This window comes from Poecilia mexicana, unplaced genomic scaffold (assembly GCF_051168715.1).
Source record: "Poecilia mexicana isolate PSO_F unplaced genomic scaffold, ASM5116871v1 scaffold_3, whole genome shotgun sequence".
In the NCBI taxonomy this organism is placed as follows: domain Eukaryota; kingdom Metazoa; phylum Chordata; class Actinopteri; order Cyprinodontiformes; family Poeciliidae; genus Poecilia; species Poecilia mexicana.
The window spans coordinates 21625692-21650738 of NW_028263372.1; the positions used below are offsets into that span (position 1 = coordinate 21625692).

The following is a 25047-nucleotide window of genomic DNA, read 5'->3' on the forward strand; positions in this document are numbered from 1 at the left end:
CAATGGGCAACAAAGTCCTTGATAATAATTTGGAATTTCAGCGAACTGCAATCAGAATTATTATCCAGAAATGGAGAAAACATAAATCAGTGGAGAGCAGTGAGATTATCATCACAAAACTGAAAGTCGTCTAAAGCCACGCAGGCCTCACTTCAGTAAAGAATTTCCAGATAGAAGAAAACTGACAACTCATATATTCACAAAGGTTATCTTTGCCAGATATTATGATTAACATGTAAATAAAAACTGCAGAAATCTTTAATAGAGTACGTATTTGTTCACAGCAGTGACTTTAGGAAATATCTGCACCAAGCTGCCGTTTTGTCCCCTTCAAATCTCTTTGGCTCGTTTCAGAATTATGCTGATTGCCATAATTGAGGTGAAGCTAAAAATAAACAAAGGGGGTAAGAGAGTATGAGGAGATTAACACAGTGTTCATTGAAATAACAAAAGCACTGAACAACAACAGACAGGGCACCAGAGCAAACCCAGTACTTTCTTTCTGCCTGTCCCACTTCCCACATTAGCCTGCATGTGTTTAAACTATGAACAAGGACGGTGCTGCTGCTCTGTGACAGGAAGCAGGATGGAGATGAAATAACATTAACCTCCTTTGTTTTCAGACTCTCCCTGGCAATGTTATTTTTAATTTGAGTCAGTGCAGCAGGCCTGTAAGATAATCACGTTTATTTCTAACTAAAACGTAACTACTTGAATGAAAAGATCCACTTTCTATCCAAGAAAACACTTTACATTTTTTACTTATCTTTCAAATAACAATACTAAAGCTTAGTCAAAGTAACTAGAAGATGAGAAATTAACATTCAGCTAAACATGACTTAGTATTACAGATTGATTCCTTTATAATTATGCGTCACAGTCACTGTGAACATGAGTTGATGCTGATCTATTTTCTCCATTTTCTACCCTAAACTCTGAGTTTGACTTGGGTCTCTGTGTGTACTCAAACTGTTTATTCAAAGTTGCACATTAACTAACTTTGTGCAGTCTTTGAAGCGCAGAGCAAACGTCGAGGTGAAGTGCATGTTCCAGGTCGTGTGCTGCGCTCACATCGCCACCCTTTCTTCTGGACTGACCGGCCTCTTTTCTTTTCAAAAAGCAAAGGATTGAGTTTCAAAATCACAATGGAAACTGATTTGCAGATAAACTGACCCTGATGTATAAATAACATCTACAAACCAGGCCAACAGAATCAGTTTATAGTTCAGTGAAGCTGCAGAGCAATAAATTAGGGCTGTGCACCGTTAGAAAAGAAAAGGTAATATTATTGTTTCATATTAATATAACTTCCAACATAACCCACAATGTTTTCACCATTTCCCCTGAGCCTTCTGATCTTGGGCTTCCTGATCTTACTCCAAATACCTCACTGTCATGGCGCTCAGACGGAAATATTTAATAAAAATGTTTTACATAATCCACTTTTTTTAAACATGTTTAAAATTGCTTACTAGTGTGAATTAGATTTTGATACACAAACAAGAAAAAGTCGAGAATAAACACCCACTAAAGGTAGTTTAATAAATAAATATTACTGTTTCTGCCATTTTGGAAAGGTATTAAGAAACTTATATGGGAAAAGTGTAGCACTATTTTAGCCAGCTGACTGGCAGGTTTCAGCAATAAATGGGGGACGGACAAAACTGTACTACTCTATGCCCTAAACAACCAAAAAAGAAAAAAGTCAGTTCAGTCTTGCATATTATTAAAAACACTAACTATTTAGGGATAGAATATAAGCGTGTCACCATGAAAAGTAACCCAGTTAATTGCATGATAAATGAAAACGAGCTCAATAGTTTCCATTTGGATGATTGTTTTTCTCTTTCTACCAAACACTGGACAACAAAAGGCTTTGGTATTGGTCTCAATTAGCCCCTTTTGTGGAGGACAATTTTGTTTACAGACTTCAGTATCCATTTTATTTGTTGTTTTGTTTGTTTATTTTTGATTTCTGAAATATCTTTCAGTGCCAGTGTTAAATGTTGATTAGAAATTAACGCCCATTAGTCTCAGAGGACAGACTTGCATCATTATACCATTTCCAAATTTTTAGTGGCTCTGAATCTGCGAATTTTTAAAAACCTCGACAAAAAGAAAAAATGCTTTTGCTTGGAGCCTGTGCCCGTTTCTTAAATCAGCTGTTTGAATTTACCCACAACTTTCAAAGTAAAGAGGCTTCAATAACCCTTTTGAAATGTGAAAAAGAGCCCAACTGATTTCCTCAGCTACATACGTATATTAAAGACACAGTACCTCTGAACACGATGAACCGTAAAGCAAAAGGTTAGAATGTCTCAGACTGAAAGGAAGGATTGAAGAAGAACTGGAAGTTTTGGCATCTCTTTGGTCAAGGGAGAAGGTAAATCGTGTCTCGTCTCAGGAAAACAGAAACAGCTGCCAGCTTTTTAGAAGGATCTCTGTGCAAAGCCATACTGCACATTTACTGAAGCATTACAGTAACCATGGTAACCTGCGACCGTACAGAACCTCTGCGAGATCATTTACCCCGACATGGCGACACCTGAGGCTACGACCAGAACTATTTTTATTAATTTTCATCTCAGAACAAACGAAGAGGGAAAACGTGAACAAGAACATCAAAGATCTTATTATTTCAGGTTGGATGATTTGTTTTCAGTATCAACTCCCGGTGACTTCATTTGCTGATGCACACAGAAACCATGAACAGTTAAAGAAGAAATTAATCATCCAACTCAAAAGCTGGCTCTTTGACTACAGTCACCAAAACTACAGGGCATTCATTGTTGTAAAAGATATTGCATCACTTCCAGGTCTCAGAGACGGTATTCAGACAAGAAGCACCGTCCTGTCTAACTTACGGAGACATGTTCCGGTTCGACGGCCAAGGGCCACAGAAGATAAATGAAAGACGACTCACAAGACAGAGAGGAAACACCCAAAACACACAACAGTTCAAGTACAAAGATTAACAACTCAAACACGGAGGCCTCTGTCTGCACACCAGCTAACAATCATGTTAAAGCAACTCATGTCAAGAGCAGCAACCTAGAAAGAGACAAAGAGGCAAAAAGGGAGAATTTAGCTAATTATGCAAATAAAATGAAACAAAAGAAAATGGACATTACAACAGTTGTGAAGATAAATTTGAAAAGCTTTGATGAATGTGGAGCTACTGAATTTTAGTCAGTGTTTCCATTTGTTTAGTTACCCGTAGCAATGAATGGCAAGGTGTTTATGAGGTCACCACATGGAGAAGAAACAAACCAAAACAACACAGACTGTGAACTGGGACTTCGCAGTACATTTCTGAAATCTGAATTTAAACATTTCAGTGGAAAATCCACTCATCTCAGCATGCTGAAAGCTTGAAATGGCTCCAGCTGATGGCATCCAAACTTAGGCTGGGCGATAAAACAAAAACTATATATATATATATATATATATATATATATATATATATATATATATATATATAAATATAAATAATGCGATTGATATGTTATCAATATTAACAGAAAATATGTCTAATAGAAAGTTGATTAACTTCACCTGAAAAGAGAACTTGAGTCTTTAGCCGCTCAACTTTTAACTGCCAGCGAAGTAAGGTTGGTGGAATCAACCTTACTTGATTCCAAGTAAGGTGGAATCAAGTAAGGTTGATTCCACCTTTGGTTACCTAGCAACAACTCACTCACTCATTCTTTGGTTACCTAGCAACAGCCTGTTGAGTAACTTGAGCAGCAACAGTTTAAGGTTTTTCCACCATGCCTCAAAATAAAAAAGGACCAAGGTAGATTGAAAGGAGGAAGTGGAAGTGGAAGAGCAGCAGCTCCAGAGGAAATTCTGGACAAAAGAGGAAACGCCACATCACCAGTTTGGCAGCATTTTGAACATTTGAAACAAAAAACAAATCAATAATTATCCATATTGACTGATATGAAATGCACATCTATTGGTATGTTTTTTAGCCATTTCACCCAGCCATAATCCCAAATTATTTTCTCAATAATTAGACTTCTTAGAGAGCATTAAACCTTCATCCCCAGATGGTCAAGAGAGTATTAAGCATTAAAAATGGTGTTTATTTTACATCCTTCATTCTAATACCTACACACTATATAAGACAGGGTCACCTTGGAAGCAAAACACCGTAATTCACAGACCTCATTTATAGATGGATCTGGACCTTGGAAAAAGTGCCTTTCTTTTGTCATGATCAGGTCTAAATATGGCAACATAAAATGCAAGATAAAAACCAGTGTTACAGCAATTTCAGCATTAATTTAACTAGATAGTCCTTGATGTTAGACCTGATTCCTAGAATAGAGTGGAAACTTCGTCTAATCCACATAAAGTTGCCCAGCAGCATTTCTGAACCAAACACCTTGTGCCAACTCCCCCCCCCCCCCGACTATTTAGTTCCTGTTCCTGAGATGGTTCAAAGCTATCAGACTACAAAGTTGTCACTATGACTATTTGAAAACTCGGAGGAAGTCATATTTCACGTGGGATAAACTGTTAATTCCTTGCTGTCTGTGTGGAGATCACCATTTCCTCCCTGCCTGGCCGTCCTACGTTTCATTCCTCTTCTTTCCAGCCGTCTGGTAAATCGTCTCCCAGAGCTTTGCTGGGGAATACGGCACTATCATCAAATATACAGACTCACGCTGGAGTCTTTACCTCCACAACAAGCCTGAGGGGGAACTCTTCTCTGGGCTGTGTAAGTTTGATGATCAGACAGCGAGACTCGAGTTCACACGCTGGTAGAGATTAGTAGAGAGGCGGGCTGTGTTAGGAGCGAGGCCGGGAAATAAACAGTGTTCAGGTGAGCAGGAGACACTGTGGAGTTTTGAAATTAAAAAATACTGAGTTGGGGATTGAGGTTACAGATGAGGGCTTGATAACAAAGGTTTAGGTCAGCTGGCGAAACATAACAAGAGCTGGAAATGATGCGATAAGCACGAGACTCCATCTCTAAAGTTTGAAAGGGTTGGGACCTATTAAAGCCTCCATCACTGGGAATCTGGAGCGCTGCAGAGACTGGGACACGACTACTGCGCCCTGAGGAGGCCAAAATGAAAAGATATGAGCCTTTCCCGCAGTGGGAGTGGGTACAGTGTAACGGAGCTGGAGCTGAGTAGAGATGAAGGTCTACAGGGTGCACATTCTCCAATCTGACCCCCACATTCCTGAAAGAGAAACCTCATCTCCTCCAACCCAACATCATCCCTCCGCGTTTCTCACACGCCGGCACAAAGCAGCGAGCCCGCTTCCAAACGAGCAGATGGCTTTTGTTAACACCGATCGCCGTGTAATACTTGTGAAAATAAGCTAAGCCTAATCGGTACGTCCAAAATTTTTCAACCCAGATAAAATTCCACAGATTTCAGCCCATCAAAAACACAATGCAGCTTTCAAGTTAAGACACAAAACAGGCCCCCCAATTCCTTTCACGGGGTTTGGCCTCGCACCCCCTTTCCTCCAGCACACTGACCCACTTACTCAGCACGTCCCAACCCCCGCTGCTTTTATTGTGTGAAACAAACTCATCATTCATTATTGACCGAGGTCCACAATTGCCACCCACTTTTTTTTTTTTTTTTTTTCGGGGCTCAGAAAGAAGAGGGGGCACGGCGCGCCCGGGGGGACTGCAGCTCATTAGATTGGTGATGGGTTGCCACCACAATTAGCATGCATACAGAGCAATGTAGTGCTCCACTTTCCAGCATTCCTACATGGCCACATAGATACGATGGCGTATCAGAGCCAAAGTAGATGGGAAGAAAATGAGCAAATTTCTGCCAAAAAATGCAGAAATTTTGAGATTAATCTCAGAAATTTTCAGAAAAAAAAAAGGTCCAGAATTTGACAATTTGGAAAAGAACTAACAAATTATAAGATTAATCTCAGATATTTTCTAAACAAAAATGTGGAAATTTCTGAGTTTGAAAAGTCAAAATTTAACGAGAAAAAAGCTCAGAATTTTTTTTTTAGAAAAAAAGTCTAAATTTTTGAGTTTCAAAAGCCAAAAATTTTTTGATCTGGATATTCCTTAGTTTCAAAAAGAAAGCAGCAGTAGTGAGACGTTCCTGAGCTGATTTCACTTGGAAAAAGTCTCGACTGCTTCTTGGCATTTTTTATTTTTTATTAAATTGTCTTCATGCTATTTTTTTTATATTTTTTTGTCCAACATTTTTGACTTTTGAAACTCTGACATTACTTTCTAAAAAATTTCTGAGATCAAGATCAAAATTTCTGTGATTTTCCTAGTAAAGTTTTGACTTTTCAGACTCAAATTTTCCAGGTCATTTTATTTTAGAAATTGTTCAAGATTAATCAGATATTAGCATGATTAATTAGTCCTTAACTGCACCTTTTTTTTTTTTAAATATACAACGTCTCTAATACGCTGTCACACCTCAACCATCAGGGCCTTGAAAAAGGAAGCTAATGCTTTGGATCTAGATGAGGTCAGGATCTACAATTTTTTTATACCAAATTAAATTTCTGGTTATAGTCAATTTATTTACAGTTTTCTTAAAATGAAATCAGAAATATTTTTCAAAAACTGGCTTTTATTTTTATCCCTTCTGCGAGTTGACCTGATCAAAGTTAAAATAACTAAAATCTTTAAAAACAAACAAAATGGCATTGATTATGGAAATCAAAGGAGTGCAGTGGAGAAAACAAATCCTGATTTTCCCAAAATTTGACTAATTGATCAAATTGATTTATCCCCCAGCCTTGGGAATAACAGTCATATTTCAACATTGGAACTAACGAGAACAACAAATGCGGCTTTAGAACAATCCTGCATTGAATCAGAGGGGGAAAACTTCAGTGAGTGACTCATTTACGCTCCAAAAGTGAAACAATGACTTTATCTGGCCAGGTGTTTACAAAGCGGCGAGGCTAAACCCCCGATGACAAACTCCCTGGAGAAGCAGGTCCTCTGTTCAACAAAAGGACATTTCCTCATGGATCTTTTTTTGCAAAGCGCCGCTGAGGACCCCCTCCGGCCCGCAGGAAGCCCAGAACAACGACGACTTCCACTCTTTGAGGCAAACAGGACGCACATGAGCCACACGGAAAAAGTGATGCTCAAACTCTATATCGTCTCTTGTAAACACGATTACACGTCCAGTTTTGATTCAACTTTACCAGTGAAGCTACCACAAATATCGACCCTTCGCAGCTACGTCACTTAATCATTCGAGGCGCTGTTCTGTCAGATCAGCATACGTTGTCAGATAGTCGTACGCTTAGCTCAGACATGTATACGCTGTCATTACCATATGATTTTATTTAATCAGCAACATAGAATCATGACGTAGATCATCATACACTTTGTTATTAACAGCTGTATGGCATCCTTGACTTAGCGGTTAAGTAGGTTAATGAGTTTTACACGGGCGTGTGTTGTAGTTGACTGCAGCTGCAGCCAGACCTGCTTTAAATACACTTTGAAACCACGACAACGCATGTATATCTATCTAGTTATCATATTATGTCATATTATAAACAATTTAATGACTTATTTTTGTCATAACTTGTTGCGCATGTTGAACTGACAACTCCACTGACAGTCAGACTTCTTAATGCGCGGGCATGGTACTCACTGCATGCATGCCATCCTGACAGCGTATGTCTATCTGACAGAACAACAGAGTTCTGGACAGCGTGACGTCACAGGCAAAGGGTCAATAAAAGTATCCCTACGCAGAAACCAATAGATTCATTTGCAATTTTTTTTTCTCTTCCTGTAAAAATGTTTATATGAAAAGTAACAGGCTCAGATAAGAACACGTTTTATCATTTTCCCATGCAAAACGATAAGCTACATTTAGATTGCAGATTGTCCTGCTTATGCAACTCTGAAAGAAACTGAAAGAAACAAAATTCCTAGCTGTAGATAAATACAGTTTTCATTACTGCCCATTCTGCATAATTCATGTTGGCCAAAGTGATTTAAATCGTTACAAAATGAAAAATCTAAGCTCTTTTGCATTCCTTTGCAAACCATCTGCTCATCACATTAAGACATCTACACTGCTAAGGTTGGAATTTAAAGGTTAATTGAAGTCAGCTGCCGCTCTTCCAGCAAGGCGTAAAGCTGCCACTGTGGTAACAAGATATTATTTACTAACATCGGCTACAATGCCTTGCAGATTTATTCACATCGTCTGAACTTTGTCAGATTACAACCACAAACTTCCAGGCATTTTATTGGGAGTTTATGTGACCAACTAAATATGTTTGTGGAAAGAGAGGATGAATCAGTTTTTCTTTTTCAACAAATAAAAATCTGTCCAATATGTCGCCCCTGAACAAAACTCAGTGTAACCAATCAGAAGTTACTTAAATAGTAAATAGAGTCCCTGTTGCAATTACAGTTTGTTGGACAAAAACAGGAAGAACAGAAAGATGTCAAATAAGGGAATAATTGATCGGGGAAACCAGATTTAAATAATCAGTAATTTGAAATATCATGTGATTTAATGGTTTATTTCCTGATTCATATCATCAAACTGCCAAAGATCAATGCATATGAATGAGCCTTCAAGTGTAAATCTGCTTAAATCAAGGTTGTTCAAATTGGGGCTCAGGAGCCACTTAGGGCCCCTGAACTGAATTTATGTGGCCCTCTGACCACAATTCAAGAATAACCTAAACAGATTAGGACAAAACTATGACTTTTAAATTAAAATCTACTAACAAAAATGTCTGATGCAACACAAAATGATCATCTTTTACTTCTGTTGTCATGGTAACTAGGACCACATCGACTAAACATTGCTGTGTTAAAACTTGCCTCAATGTACAAAGTGTTTTCAAATGAAGACTTATCTAGATTTTGTTTTTATACTTGAGAATAGAATAATTATTTTTTTTAGTTTTTTTTTCCATTCGAGTCCAAAATATTAAGAAATCTGGATTCATTTAACAAGGAAGATGTGCAAAAACCATGATGATCCCGTTTTTACAAAAAGAAAAAAAATCTGTTTACTTAATTTGTTTAATTAAAATAATTCATACTTGGTAAACAAAAAGTTTGGACACTTCTGGTTTAAACAAAGGGCTAAAGCACTCAAAACTTATAATTTCAGTAAATTATAAATCAAGATATCTAGTCCATGTAGGTGGAGAGCAAACATGTAAAAGATGGTGGTCTGGTTTAAGGAGACCAGTGAAGCATGGTGGTGGCAGCATCATAATGTGGGGATGTCTTTACTTCAGCAGATACAGTGAATCTGTTCAGAAGTCACCTTATCAGTAAATAGAGTTCATCTGTGTGTAATTTAACTTCATTAAAGCTGTTTGGTGATTACTGTTGGTCTGTTATTCTGTGGGTCTTTCTCCAACATCCCAATAAAATAGACAGCAAAGTGATGAAATAAAAAAACGCATCACCGACTCCTCTCTCCTGTAAAAGACGAGCCGGCCTCTGACTTTAGCAAACCCTGCTAATCTACAAACCCCTGCTGCCTGTGAAAATGGTGACCAGATCAAACTGTGCTGCTTTAAAGCACAACGCCGAGGCCTGACGACAAACATATGGCGGCGCTATCAGCTCCCCTCATGGTGCGCTTATCTCACGCCGCTCTGTGACAGGCTGCGCTCCTGGAGGAGGAGAGAGAAGGAAGGATGATTACCTGCTTGGCCTCCTCCAAAGACGTCTGCAGCCGGCTTATTTCCTTCTCGTACTGCTCCTTCATCTTGTCCACCTCCTGATCGTGAGCGGCCACTTCGTCCTTCAAAGCTCCTTTGAGGGCTGCCAGCTCCCTTTCTCGCCTCCTCAACAGTTCTTCCAGCTCCTCTTTGGCAATGACCACGTCCTGCATCTCCACCTTCAGCTGCATCATGTCCTGAAGCAAAGAGAGCCAAGCTGCTAACGTTATCTCAGACAAGAGTTCAGCTGCAGAGTTCAGCCAACATCCCGAAGTTCTTCTCATTAAAACCGTTTGTTTTCATTCCTAAGATCTGTGGAAGCGCAGCAGAGTCTGGAGGTTTTGTAATCAACGACATGCGAGTCATCAATCCAATTATCAATTAGATAATAGATGTTTATAATCTAGAGCCGTGTGCATCATGTCCAACACGGCAAAAACACAAAATCCTACCAAAGAGCCAAAGATTTTTGGTTCTTTTCGGCCAGATAGGAGCTTTTTTTTTTAAATCAATAATCCCTTAATATTGATGGAAAATTACTACTTCCACTGGCAGATTATTTCACTTAATAACAAGACATTTTTTCCATGCTACAAGTGAAATAATCTACCAATAGAAAAAGTACGCTTTCATTAATATAAACTAATATTTCTTGCTGAAAAGTTACTTATAAATTAGTTTTGTCACTAATTTATTTGCACTAGAAACTGGACCAAAAACACTTTGTAAGATTTTCTGTTTTTACAGTGAAGATACAGAGACTATTAAAACTGCCAATAAAAATAAAATAAAACATTTCAATCTCTAAATATTTTTTAAATCTTCATTAAAATAGTTTCTCACAAATAATCTTGGTCAATTTGTCCTTTTCATATGTTGTTTAGGTGTTTTTGTACCAAACTTTTACAGATATGGGACATTTGTACCAATGGAGCCTCAATTCATGCCGTTTTGTTTCCAACCTGCTGTTAAAACTGATCATTTAATGTAATTTTCTATAATTTACTGGGAGAAAATCTACCACCAGCAGGTCACTTGTGATTATTTTAGCTTGATCACAGATGCTGTAATATAAATTGTTCGAAGGATATTACATAATTAGATTAAGCCATACATTAGCTTAAAGCAAATTAGCAATACTTATGTAAATAATTAATCATAAACACTTACAAAACTCCCACAGTGTGACATAAACTCTGTGGCAGTCAGGAAATAATCAGACCAGGGTGAAGAGTACAAAATTAAAATCAATCACATAAAGCTGCACAGTAGCTGCACTTATAATCATATTTTTAAATTTTTGGCATTTATTGATATTGTTATTGAAAAATAGTGGAGAAACCCAGACAATACGGACAGTTTTGGTTTTTCTTAAACACCATTAACTTGAATTTCTCATGACAAAGATGGATCAAAATTCTTCTCATGATGATAAATTAATCACAATAAGCGATGCAACAAACGCCCGTCCCTTCTAGTCTACAGAGTGAGTCTGTCCTGGCAGCTAAGCCTGATAGCAACATGGCGGCTCACCGCCATGAGTGCGTCTTTCTCTCCGTCAGCGGCGGCCCTCTTGGCGCTGTCCAGCTCGTCGTGCATCTCTGACAGCTGGTCCTGCAGGTCTCTGATCTCCGTCTGGCACTGCTCCCGCTCCATCTTCACCTGGAAGAGCCTGACGAAGCACAGGACACGTCAGCTCTGGAGAACCGCTCTTCATGCACCTGTAATTCACACGCATAACTGGGAACACCTGGTGAGCCGAACGGGAGCCCTCAGAGGTTACCTGCCACCTGCCTTCATGGGATCACTGCTGGTAATTAATGTGAAACACCTTTATTACAGTCCAATTGATACTGTTCCCACCACGATAACAAACCAGTAATTATCGCGATAAATATCGTTATTTTAAGACTCTTTTGAAGTATCGATACTTAGGCACAATGAGCAATAAATTAATTCATCGCATGATAAATTAAACAATAATTTCCTGATATCTGCATGATTTATCGTTTTTCTCTTTTCTGGTGCTTTAGTCGTAGCCAGACAATTTTGTCTACAAAGTCTATACATTTTATTTGTTGTTTTCTTTATTTATTTTGGATATTTAAAATGTTTTCCAGCTCCAGTGTTAAATATTCAATAGAATTTAACGTTTATTAATCTTTAATAATGCATTCTTGCATTATTAAGTCATTACCATTATATTACTTGCAAATGGTCTCAAAACAACAATATTATTATTTATCGCAATAACTTCTGGGACAATTCATGGTCCAGCAAAATTTGTTATTGTGACAGGCCTATAATAATGGCATAATAATGACCGTTAATAAAAACTGATAAACTTTAAATCTGTAAAGATCACATCACACTGGAACTGGAAGAAATTATGAATATTCAGAATAAAATAAAATACGACAACCAAAAAACAAGAAATAAACCTGAGAAAAACCCTGACTTACTTGGAGGTAAGTGGGAGTTACCCCCAAGTAAAGTCAAGAAAAAATAATTAATTATGAACTCTCAAAATAAAAATGCCCTTTAAAAAAGTATTAATCATCAGAATCCATCTTTCTGCACCAGGCTTAATTGTTGCATAAATTTAACCACATACTTTATTTCTACTAAAATATGAATCAGCTTGAACATTAAAACCAGCAGCTTCACCAGAACGCCCAAAGTCTAGAAAGCAACAAAAGCACCTCAACCAACTTCCCAACGCAAATCGTCGCACTCTGTGCTAAAACAAAGAAAACATTATCTATAGGTTGCTTAACTACTGGCACATTTTAAAAGTTTAAACGTTTAGCAGAAGTAAATCACTTGCACTGACAAGAAAAGATAAACGAGAAGGTTAATGATTTGCGCAGCGCTCACTCTTCCACTGAGGAGTTGAGCTCAGCCTCGGTTTTAGCCAGTTTCTCCTTCAGCTGCCTGCACTCGTCCAGACTCTGCTGCAGCGCCTGCTGCAGCTCCTTCAGGCCCGCCGCCGCCCGCCGGTCCGCCTGACTCTTCTGCTGCCAACAACACAATGCAGGTGTTCATTTAGTTATTGTTTGCTGATAGAAATAGTATTTCCATTAAACTGATCTGAGCACATTTTTACTCGTATTTTTGGCTGCTTCCATTTACATTTCTTATCAAATATATACATTTTTTTTATTAATATAAACAACTTGTTTTTCTTGTCTGCTTGATTCTTTTTAATAAACACAAAGTAAAATGGAAACACTTTTCTCTTTAAAGTATAAAATATATGTACAAAGTGCAACCTAAGAAGATGAATTAAAATTAAACCAATATTATTTATGCTTTTACAAGGACAAATGCCTGACTATATTATGGTAAATATGACGATACTGAAGTGAGGGGCCTTAGTTTAGTTAAAATTAAACTCCAAATGAAAAATAATGTATTTATCCCTTTACCTGACATATAACAATGGAGTCTTTATTGTTATTCATATCATTCATGAGTTTTTCTGGTTTAAATTTGATTTTATTGACACACTCAGAGTTAATTAATAATTAATGCAGGTTAAAAATTTTACTGTAACAATCTATCCAGAGAAAAATGCTGAAAATAAAACTGATGTAATATGCAAATGATTTAAACACAAGGTTAAGGAAAAATAAAAAACAAATGCGTGTCAACTAAAATCAAAATACAGATTTTTTTATCTTTTATAAAGCTGACCTTGCTTGACAGAAAATTAAAATCCAACTAACTGCTTCACTGCTGTTTTGCTTTTTTCCAGAAAAATTAGCTTTTTGTATTAAGTTTGACACTTTAGATCTAAACAAAGGCCTTGAAACAAATCCTTAAATTGTTATCCCTTAAAGCTCTTCAGAGAGCAAAGCCATGTTTAAAGGATATTCCAGAACAACTAGTTCAGCATTAAAGAGATATGTCAGCATAAACAGCCTGGCATCAGCATTACAGCTGCAGTTGCCATCATGTTACCTTTATTTGTTCCTCCAGCTGTCTCTTCAGCTCAATAATCTCTTTTTCCAGCTCAGCGTTTTGCTCCTGCAGAGCTTTGGTCTGTGCAGCCAGGTCCACCGACTGCGAGAGCAAATCAGATATTTATCCCTTACACACAGTTATTTATTCATTTCAAATAGACAAAAAAAATAAAACTAATTATCATGCAGTTTTACAGTATTTGCTCAAAAAGGAGCAGGTTTATATTTGTGTGTATTTTGGAGAGTGAGACAAAACTATTATTAAGTTTGCAAAAAGATGTCTGCCTTTAAGCCACGATAAAGAACACTGCAGCTGTGTGTAAAAACACCCACAATGCAACAGGAGACTCACTTTGCCGTCGCCTTGTGCGCCGGCTGTGGCCCTGGACTTCAGCGTCTGTATCTTCTCAAAAACCAAGTTCACCTTCTTATTCGTCACGTCGTCATTATCGTTGCTTCTGCGTGAGGAAAAAGGTGAAACATTTGAATGAATGAAAACATTTCTGTGCGTTTTTGAGGTGAATCACGACTGCAGGCTGTTTGGGGAACAAAGCGGTTCCGTCCCGACTTAGCAGGAATCAGGAAGGTTTTATGATGCTCCGATGTGTCACTTCACAGAACAAACAGCTTCATTACGACACTAAATAAACATAAATATCTCTCTTTTTTTGTTCAATGTGGGAATTGAAACTGCTAATAATTTCCCTAATAGTGTAAACAACATATGTAGATTAGCTTTCCTCAGTATCAGCTTCCCTTCAGGTAAAAACTGATGAAAGATAAAGTTTAAAGATTTTGTAGAGTTTTGCCACGAAAAAACAAAAATGTGGGAGTTTTCTTGACTCGGAGGAACATTTAATCATCCAGCTTTTGACTCAGCAAAACCAAAGTTTCGTAACTCCAACCGACAGCAACAATCAATCTTTTTGTTATTAAAATGTGAAAGAGAAAACCCAAATCCCCCATCACCATCCTCTGCTCTCTGCTCTGACAGATGATTTTCATTAGAGCGCTATAACCCCTGTTGGTGGGTGTTTGTCTTCGGCGCCTGGGGAATGCAGCTCAGTTTCAGCGCCTGAACTTACATCTGTGTTTCCTTTCCTTCCCTTTGTCCTGCGACTGCTGACCTGCGCTCCGACACACCCAAGCAGTTTCCTGAGCTTTCTGCAATATTCAAAGCCTGCAGCGAATGGAGGAACTGTATTGCACAGAAATGCAACAAGTCTTTCCAAAAGCTATTTTACTGTACAAATGTCAGAGTCAGGTTAAAATACTCCACATGTTTGTGATTTTTGATAGAAAACTCAAGACTGGCTTCTTGGTTGTGTCAGAAATGTTATAATTCAATTCCCTCTGGCTGCCTTTGGGCCGTCAGTCAAGCATGCGTCAAACCAAGAACAAAAGCTGCAAAGGCAGCAGGGAATGCTAAGAAAAGTTTCTCTTGTTTTTTTTTTTTCCTTTTTCAGGCGCCGGGGAAAAAATGATTTGGATTTCAACACAGATAGGATCAGCTGGTTAGATATTCATTAAACAGCACACGCTAGCATTGTTGACATGCCAGACTAACATTCCCGTCTTGTACTCCCTTCTCCGCAATGTTGCTGTGTCCACTTCAGTTTTGTGCTTCAGTAAAAACAATTTTTTGATTCTCAACTTCACTATTCCAGTCAATACTTGATCAAAAAGTAACAAATGTTTTCATAAAGTAATAAAGTTCACGACTAAACTAACACATAAAAGCAACATTTATTCCTACTGTGGCAAAAATAATGATGCACATTGGTTATTGCAGCTGTTATATTGTTTAACTTTCTACTGATAAGTGCTATTGTGATTCTCACATATTAAATTTTGGAGTCAGCACTTATTCTTGTCTACCAAGCAGATGCTAGCAGATTAGCAGGCCCAGCTAGCTGTAGCCACCGCTAAGCACAGCTTAGCTAGTGCAGTTTTAAAATAGTGTTATTTAACCCTATCATCTGAATGGAAATATTACTTGTCTTTCAAAGCAGCAGTAAAACCAGCTGCCCAAATGTGTTGGAGTTTCGCTTGGTTGCTAGGTAACGGGGCTGGGCTTTGCTGGGGGTTGCTAGGTAACAGCGCAGTGCCCCTGGAATGTGGCTTAATCTGGAAGTTTGTGAAACAGCTTGATTTCAAGATGCCAAAAAACATCAACTTAAAGCCCTGAGGCTGTTTTTAGAAGCAGATGAAATCCAAGAGAACGTATAAAAATGTGTGAAGTGTTTGTTTTGTATAATAGGTCCCATTCAAGCATTTTATTAAAGAGAAATCTGTGCCAGATGATGATTTGCATCTAAACAAATCCTTCAATTCATAATGATCACAATGGGAGAGAGAAATTAGCATATTCACACTATAACTACTTACCAATCATTCAAAATATGTTGGTTACATCAGGTGACTTTTTATGAACATAAATGCTTAAAGTTAAGTCTAGTAAACTCACCCTTCTTTGAGGTAGCTGAACAAAATCTGTTTGGCTGTCTCCTCGTGTGTTTGTTGTGAAAGCTCCTGCTGACCTTTCAGGAGATCAGGCGTGGCCTGGATGTGGAGGGAAAGACAAGAGCAGCTTAATGAAACCCATGAGGTCAGAGTTAAATAAGTTAAACCACATGTGTGTTATTACAGGAGCGGCATATTAGAGCCATTGCAGGAAGGGATGAGTACATTCTTACCAAATTTCACCAAATAATCTCAAGTAGAAACATGGAAATGTAGTTTGAAAAGTTGAAAATTTGCTAGGAAAAAAAACTGAAATATTGAGCTAAATCTCTGAAATTTTTGCGAAAAAAAAAAACAACTGAAATTTTTAAGTTTCAAAAGTCAACATTTTTTGACTTTTGGGAATTTTCAGTTTGGAAAGTCGAAAATATTTTATTTGAAACTCAAAAAAATTCCTTTTTTTTCTAGAATATCTAAGATTTTTTAAAGCAAATTTTCAACTTTTCAAACTCAGAATTTTCTGGGTTCTTTTCTATAAAATTTCTGAGATTTTTTGGCAGAAATTTAGAATTAAAATTTCTCATCTTAATGTGCCGTTATATGTAGGGTTGTGGAGTTTCACCTGGACGTCTTCCCCGGTGCTGGTCTTGCTGTCAGCGGTGGGCGGGAGTTTGGACAGGGATGTTGTTGAGACTTTTCTGACAGAAGGAGTTTCTTCACTGCTCTTGAAGGGCGGTATGGCGGGGCGTGACTGCAGCTTTGTGGAACCCCGTAGGGAGCCAATGTATTTGGAGACTGAGCTCTGGGGGGATCCTGGGGCACTAGTGGCCTGGGATGAAGGCCCGTCCACAGCCGTAGACCAGGGGTCCTGACCGCTCGCCGTCCTCTGCAGCCGCAGCTGCGACGGCCGTAGGACATGCTCCTTTGACGTGCCTCGGGATGGACCGAACTCGTCCATGAAGCTGGAGTCAGACCTCGACCCAAAGGCGCTGTCCACGCTGCGCGACCGCTTCCTGTCCTCCGGGTTGATCCTGTTTCTGCGCCCCGCCCTGCCCCTCCGCTGAGTTCCGCCATCTTTGCCATCAAACTTATCAATTAGCTCATCAACGGCAGGGATGGACCCTGTGTCTATGTCTCTGCCTGAACCGGGCTGGAAGGGGATGTAGCGGCGATTCTCGTGGCGGTTTATGGCGTCCGTGTAAAGAGCCTCCATCTGCTCGTCTATCAGCGACTTACTGGTGGACGATATGGAGGAGTGGCGGGACCGGGAGGAGGACTGAACGGGCTCGCCGGAGTCGGTCCGGCGTAGGGGAAGGACGTCAGGGTCGTGGTGGGTGCGCTCCAGACTGGAGTTGGCGCTACGAGTGGAAGTAGGAGACGCTTTCCTCTGGTCGCTTGGTGGACTGGACACAGGGGGCGGCTGAGGCTGCGCTGCCGGTACTGGGGGAGTTTTAGAGGTCGGCTTGGGCTGAGATGGATTCAGACTGGTGAGGTATGGTTTAATCTGAGGCTGAGCCGGCTGGATCGGCTGGGATGGCTGGGCCGGCGCTCTGCTTTGATGCTGAGGCACCTGGGCTGGAGGTAATGATGGAGACTTCGTTTTGGGGGTGTTGAGGTCCGTTTGAGGAGGCTGCCTGTTCTCCTGCTGTGTGTGGTCAAGGAGACGATCAAGGCTTGATGACCTGAAACGGGAGGGTTTCAGGTCTTTTTGTACTTCAGATTTGGGATAGGGGTTCTGGTATTCTATCCTGGTGTCGGCTTGAGGCTCAGGCCTGGACGGGAGGCTGTGGAAGCCTTTGAGGTTTAGGGAGTTGGTCCGGGGATCGTAGGGCTGCAGGAGCTCGGGGTGCCTCTGAAAGTTCAGAAGCGTGGACGGTTTCTTTGCTTGAGATTCAGGAAGCCCATTCTGAGGCCCGGAGTTATGCCTTGTCCTGTACTCCATGAAGGGGTCGCTGGATCCAGCTTCCTTATTCCTTCTGAAATCATACTCCTGGTAATTCTCAATAAAAGAGCCTTCTGTGTCCGGGTAGCCGTTGCTGTCAGGGTGGTGACCCCTGTCTTGGTTGTTCAGCACCACGTAGGGGTGTCCATCTATACCCTGGACACGAATACTGAGGCCATAAGAGCCGGCTCCATTACTACTGGGCCTGGAATGACGGGATGGCTGCGTGTATCCGCGCTGCGACCCGCTGTTAGGAATGCCAGTCGCTCTGTGGGACTCCATCAGGAATGCAGAAGGAAAATAAATCCCTCTCCCTGGATCAGGTGGCCCACCTATGAGAGCAAAGAATCAGACCGGCTGGATTAGTCAGAGATCAGCCTGCATAATTCTAACACCTTATCTCTTCCACTTTCATTCTCTTGCATTGTTTTGCATTCTTAGATGTTTGTTTTTCCATCTTCAAGGAGACGTTTTCGGTGAGACTTTCCAGTTAAGGTTAAATGATTCAGGAGACAAAAATCTCCCTCTGTTGCAGGTAAACCTCTCTGAACCCACAACCGCCCTGAAGACGTGACTCAAAACGTGACGCAGGTCAGTTACACACAACAATTATTACCACACACCTGCGTGTTATAATAAAAACTGATCCATGTCTGAGAAATAACACTTACAAATGAGTCAGCTATGTTAGAGTATAAGCCCAGATTTCTACAGCACTGAGGGCATTTGTGTGCACACCCCTGTTGAAATGTTTCTGAGACTATATGAAACTGTTTCAAAAGTTTCTAAATCTTTATCTGACTTTGATGGTCTGATTTAGTTTCAGCATTCAGTCTTCTTCAGTTCACACCTCTCAGTACTGAAATACCTCAAATTAGGGATGGGAATTTATCATATCGTTTATCGTGGTACATTTCTTATCATGGTAAGATTTTAGTTCATCGTTGTCACAATAAATTCCATAATAATAATAATCCTGATGTTTAAGAAAACTGTTGGTATTAACAGGATTGTTATTTTTATTATTTATCTCCAATGTCTGTTCGACAACAGTTTCCAGAGCAAATATCGTAGTACACTTGAAATAAGACAAAATTAACTTAGTCATAAGTTTCAAGATATAAAAGCTTGTTTTAAGGCAGTAATTATTTACTATTGATGAAAAAGTTTCTTTTATTTTACTTATAACATGGGAAATTGTCTTGTTATGAGTGAAATAATCTGGATCTCATGGAGTCCAAGCACATCTCAAAAGGAACAAAAGAAATGGCAGTTTTGAACTGGAGAGTCCAGATCTCCAAGTTTGTCAGAAAATGTGTAGAATCACCTAAAGAGGGTTGTGGACAAAACATTTTCCCACAATCTGATAGATTTGGAGAACTTGTGCAAGGAAATTATTGAAAATACAAGAAGTGGATGGGATGCTGATCAACTTCCACCACAGAAAGTTGAATCTCAGTTACTGAAATCAGGATTTAGTTGCTTCCTGGTAATTATGGATGATTATTGTTGTGCATTTTTCTCCTTTTTTCTGACTCACGCATTTGTGAATGGTTATGTAATTTTCTGAAATCTGTGGCTTCAACCAAAATATGCAAAGAGACAGAGGTCAGGAAAACTGCACCTTATTTGTCGGTGTATTTTTTAAAGACATTATGCTGAAATTAAATAAAACAAAGCATTTATTTTAAGGGTGTGCAAACTGCACCTTTATCTTTGTCTTCCACAAACTTGTTTTTCAGGTCAAAATGTGACTTTACATTTTGAAATGATTCATCATAATCCCAGTTTTTAAGTCTTTCAAGCTGGAATCAAACTCAACTTTTGGACTGCAAAACGACTTTTCTCCCCACTGCACCACAAACGTCCATTTTACACACGTTAAGGAGCCAAAGTAGAAAAGTAAAATAATGGTGCAAGGAAACAAAAAGGCCAGCAGGACGTCATCCACCTCAACATTCATAATTAACACTTGTTTCCTGACAGATTTGCAGTCAGATGGTGGAGGGGGAAAAAGCAGCTCAGCTGGCAACAAAAATACTACTGTTTACAAATATCAAAGTAAGCAGCTCAAGCTTACTTTCCCTGGGAAACCATTAGAGGCACCATGTGTTTCAGCAGACAATGGGGTTCGAGCAGATTCCTGTTTGCCCTGCTGTCAGCGGCCCGTTCTACCTGATGTTACAATCTGAGGACGGAACGAGATGAGCCCAGAGGAAGGACGCTGATAAGGCCGAGAACAAAGGCCAAGGCAGGATATGGAGCATCAGCAGGAGATAAATCAGGACAAAACAACTCGGAAGTGATGCAGTAGAAGAAGCAGGCTTATGGAGGAGGAGGACGGCCGGACAAAATGTGCTCTAAATACCGATCTGAGCTGGAAACACTGCAAAAATACAAAACGCTACCAAGTACTGATGGTCTAATTTCTAGTGCAAATGTCTTGATACACTTTAAATAAAACAAATTTGACTTGCAAGTAACTTTCAAGGAAGATATAAGAATTTGTTTTAAGTTAATAATTACTTAATTCCTTCAAACATACCATTTCCACTATCACAATTAAGGAATTACTTAGTTAAAACAAGCTCCTATATCCTGCAGGAAAGTTTTTTAAGATGGTTTTCTCTTATTTCATCTTACTAGGGATGGACAATATGGCTGAAAAAAATATATCATGATATAACGGCTTCATATCGATAATTATTGATTAGTTTTTGTGCTTAAAATATCTTTAATGGTGCCAAACTGGTGGCGTGACCTTTTCACTCCACAATGTTTTTTATTTTTAAGCAGCTATGAGGCTCAGTGGTGAAACTTTAAACTGCTGCTGCCAAGAAACTCAATAGGGCGTTGCTAGGCAACCTAAGAGTGAGTGAGTGAGTTGCTAGGCAACCAAAAAGTGAGCTTAATTCCACCAAGTTTTCTTATCTTAGAAATTGAGCGCCTATACTGCAAAAACACAAAGATTACAGAATATTTTTGGTCAAGTTGTTAGTATACTTTAAATAAGAAAAAAACTAAAAATCTAACTTTTCAGCAAGAAATAAAAGCTCATTTAAGTAAATAATTCCTCAATATTGATGAAAGAGCGATTATTTAGTAATAGCTAACACATTTTTATCAATATTAATAAATTATTGGCATAAAACAAGCTTTTATTTCTTGCTTAAGAGTTACTTATAAGTTAGTTTTGTCTTATTTAAAGTGCACCAAGATATTTGTACCAGAAACTAGACCAAAAATACTTTGTAAGGTTTTGTGTTTTTGTGACGTGACGTCTTTCCTCTGCCTATATCCCCCATAATGCAGTGCAGTTCTGGATCAGAGTTCAGTAATATGCCATCAGACGTGTTATCCATCGATATATTGTTATTGATTTATTGTCCAACCTTAGTAAGATATTTGTACTAGAAACTAGACCAGAAATCCTTGAGTCTGTGTTTTCGCAGTAATATAAATGGACATGAGTTGTTTTGTTTAATCAAATGTCAAATGAGTCCTGTCTCCTCCATCAACCAAATCATTTCAGCACAGTCATGTTATCTGGCAGAGCGCTTCCAATAAAGAAAGATGTTGAATGTGAAGCCGGAAGCTGGAAGGACACCACAACCCTGCTGCTTCGTGAGACAGATTCCTTTATAAGAGGCACACCCACTGAAAATAAGACCGCTTCATGTTTTTCATTCCAGGCTGACATTCAGCTCATAAAGCTGTAAATTTTCTTCTGTTAGCAGCCATAAAACACGCAACACAACCAAGATTCATTTTCATTACATCTCCATGAGCCAGTGTGTGACTTTAGCTTCGCTTAGTTGGAAAATTTCTGCGTCAAACACTTTAGAAAAAACAGGAGAAAGAAAAAGGTGTCCTGAGCAGGACAGCAGTCAAGGACAGATTAAGGCGACACAAAGGAGCCTTTCATGTTTGCTGTTACCACTGCTTGATACGCAAAGGTTCAGCTAAATGTGCAAGACATTTCCCTCTTGTTGTGTTTGTCCTCCAGAAGAAGAAACATCACTGAGTCACGGCGGTGCTGCCTTCACTGACCTGCACTCTACAGACAAAACCATATCCTGAACTTTTCCACATTTTGACACATAAAAACCACTAAATTATTTAAATCATAAGGATTTTATGTGAAATAAATAAGTGTGACATGAATATGTATTTTGGTCCCTTTACTCAAATACCCTTTAATAAAATCCTGTGCAACCAACTCAGATATAGAGTTGGGTAGGAACTGAGTAACTTTTAGGAGTATTTTTACTAATATGTACTTTTTGTGTTTACTTGAGTAATTTAATTATGAAGTGTTACTTTTACTTGAGTAATATTTCTGGATACTTGACCCACTGAGAGTAACCGCACTGAATGAAGAACAAGTTCATTTTAACTAAAAATAAAAAATAAATCACCAGACACAAAACTGTGGCTTTTGTTAGTTTCATAAGATCTATATTAAAATAAACTGATTTGGAAAAATGTTTCTTTTCCTTGATTTTGTTAATATCTATATTAATTATTTTCATTTTGATCTTTAAAATACAAACATTTCTATATATTTTGTTGGGTCTGATTATGTAATTTTTAAATATTAAATGATTGATGTTTTGAGCAGCCTTTTTACCAAAATACTTTTTACTCTTGAGTAATTTCTTCTTCTACTTTTTACTTTGACTACAGTAAAAATAAGTTGAAGTACTGCTGCTTTTACTTGAGTGAATATTTGTGTACTGTGCCCTCATTTTGTGCTTTTTCACTAAATATGTTGTTATACTGCAAAGGTGAGAGTCGAAGTTATGAAGGAGAAAACTAAAACTAAAAGAGGAAGAAACGTCGCTCATGAAGTGACGGAAAAACCTTTTGAAAAAACAAACATTGCTTTTTTAAAGTGTAAACCAGGCTCATCTGATGGGCTGCAGCTCATTAACTCAGTGGCAAACATAGTCATGCAGAGTATCTGCATTTGTTTCATATTTCAGCACAAAAATATCCAGTTGTATGGATTATTGCAGTCAGACCAAAACAAACGTCAAACCAGAGCTACGCTGAGATGGTTAGAATCAAGTCCAGAATGGTCTAGTCAAAGGCCAGGCCTTAATCCAGTTGCCTTTTAAGGTTTGAAAATTTATGTCCACAAATTTTCAATCTCAATAGACTTTTCCAAATGACTTGAAGCTGCGTTGAAAACTTTTAGATTTTGTTCCAATCTGGAAGGTTTTAAAACTGAACAATCATTTTCCTTCAACCTCAGATTTCTGCTCTACTTTTTGTTGGTCTGTATTAAAATTAAAGTACGTGGAAAGTGCATGAAGACCTTTGCAGGCTCTGGTATGTCTGCAAATATCTTAATTTATTCCTGCTTTTTGGGTTGAGCGGTTTCACCTTTGCACCTCTGTGGAGACAGAATGATAATCCAGCCTCCTTAAAGTGATGAATGGAAAGAGAAAAAGTCATCTTGACCAAAACACAACAAGGAAACAGAACACACCAAACAGGATACTCAACATTTCACACCCCATGCTTTTCTAGTATCTTCTGAAACTCAAAGTGATTTCCACCCTAAAGGTCACCGCGGATCAGAGCGGAGGGAGAAAAAGTGAAGCAACGCCAAGATTTACACTGTGGGAAAATACGGAAAAGTTACGTAACGTGAATCAGAGCGTCAGGTTGTGTGGGTACAGCAGCAACAGTAAACACTGCTAAAAAAAATCCCAACACAATAGCTGCAGACCCGAGCCTTATTTAACTGGGAGTCTCGCTGCAGGCTACTGGTTTCAGTGGGAACACGCTGGACTGGTTTAGAGGAGTTTAGATGCTCGGAGCAACAGGTGGAGAAAGTTCCGCTTCATCACTTTTCTCCAGCCTGCAGCAGGTTAATAATCTGTCATAATCCAAGTTAAAAGTTAATTTTCTGCCCCTCTCGCTGCGGCGCTGCTACTCACCAGGGTCGAGTCTGTGTCTGGATCCTCCTTTCCGCAGGTTAGAAGCGTTTGTCCGGAGTTTTCCCTCTAAGGAAGAAACTCTTGTCGCACTTTGCAAACTTATTTGCTCCGGTAAAGTCTGCTAAGTGTGAGGGAGAAGGACGTCCCGCCCGTCCGCCTGCCCGACCCTCCGGGAGGAGTCGGCCGCTCCGCCCCCAGAGAGGAGCGGAGAAAACCCGCCCACCCACTCAGGAACACCGCGGACGGTCCTGGAACAGGTTTCCACGCCACGGACCTGGAAAGACCTGCAGGAAGTGAGGGTGACTCTGTTTGGACCGGGTCAACTTTCCACACGCCCTGAAACCAGAACAATTCACCACCGGCTGGATAATGGACAAAAATCAGACAGAAAAAAAATAAATGTAATTAATTTAAAATAGCATCTAAAAGTACCGTTTTCATCTAAAAATAACATTTACATGCAAGTTTTGCTATTTATTTTATTATTAAATAGTAACATATGACATATATTTACTTTATAAATCTCGTTAAAACATAATTTTGTAGAAACTGAAACTTTTTCCTCTTGTTTGAATATTATTTATTTTTTAAATATATACGTTTATTAACTATTTTATGAGGATTACACACAATTGTGATCGCATAAAACTCCGAATTACTTATTAGCACTTTGCATAAATGTAATTTATAATGCATGTCTTTAAAAACCTACAGCGTCATCTAGTGGGCAGAAGAAGAAGAAGAAGAGGAAGAAGAAGACGAAGAAGAAGAAGAAGAAGAAGAAGAAGAAGAAGAAGAAGAAGAAGAAGAAGAAGAATATTTATTTGATTTTTTCATAACTTTTTTCATTAAATTAGATAAATATAGATTTTACTCTACCGTTTAATTCTCCCCAACGTTAGATTTTTATGTTTTACATCTCAGGATTATGGAGAAAATCACATTTAACATCCAATATTTAACATGCTGCTTGCAGAAATGATCTAATACACCTATTATTTATTATTTACTTTTATTTTGGACATTATAGTTTGTTCTATTACTGAGCGCTGAG

The 25047-nt window shown here is 38.8% G+C and overlaps 1 protein-coding gene and 1 long non-coding RNA gene across 3 annotated transcripts in view; one reads left to right on the plus strand and one right to left on the minus strand.

The window, feature by feature from the left end:
• Positions 1-24115, minus strand: part of cgnl1 (cingulin-like 1) — a 42175-nt gene extending 18060 nt beyond the window's left edge. The window contains exons 1-8 of one of the 2 annotated variants that reach the window (XM_088004310.1): positions 23994-24115; positions 16726-18377; positions 16108-16202; positions 13993-14098; positions 13639-13740; positions 12553-12689; positions 11209-11347; positions 9660-9872 (exon numbers count right to left, since the gene is read on the minus strand). In XM_088004310.1, coding sequence (XP_087860436.1) covers positions 9660-9872; positions 11209-11347; positions 12553-12689; positions 13639-13740; positions 13993-14098; positions 16108-16202; positions 16726-18327 — 2394 coding nt within the window. In that variant the 5' untranslated portion in view covers positions 18328-18377; positions 23994-24115. Of the gene's footprint in view, positions 1-9659; positions 9873-11208; positions 11348-12552; positions 12693-13638; positions 13741-13992; positions 14099-16107; positions 16203-16725; positions 18378-23993 lie in introns of both variants that reach the window. The other variant, XM_088004309.1, reaches the window with a different exon arrangement.
• Positions 24116-24262: 147 nt separating this feature from the next.
• On the plus strand, positions 24263-24859 carry LOC148160219 (uncharacterized). The gene is made up of 2 exons (XR_015762518.1): positions 24263-24394; positions 24708-24859. It is a non-coding gene; the product is annotated as an uncharacterized LOC148160219 (long non-coding RNA).
• The last annotated feature ends 188 nt before the right edge of the window (positions 24860-25047 follow it).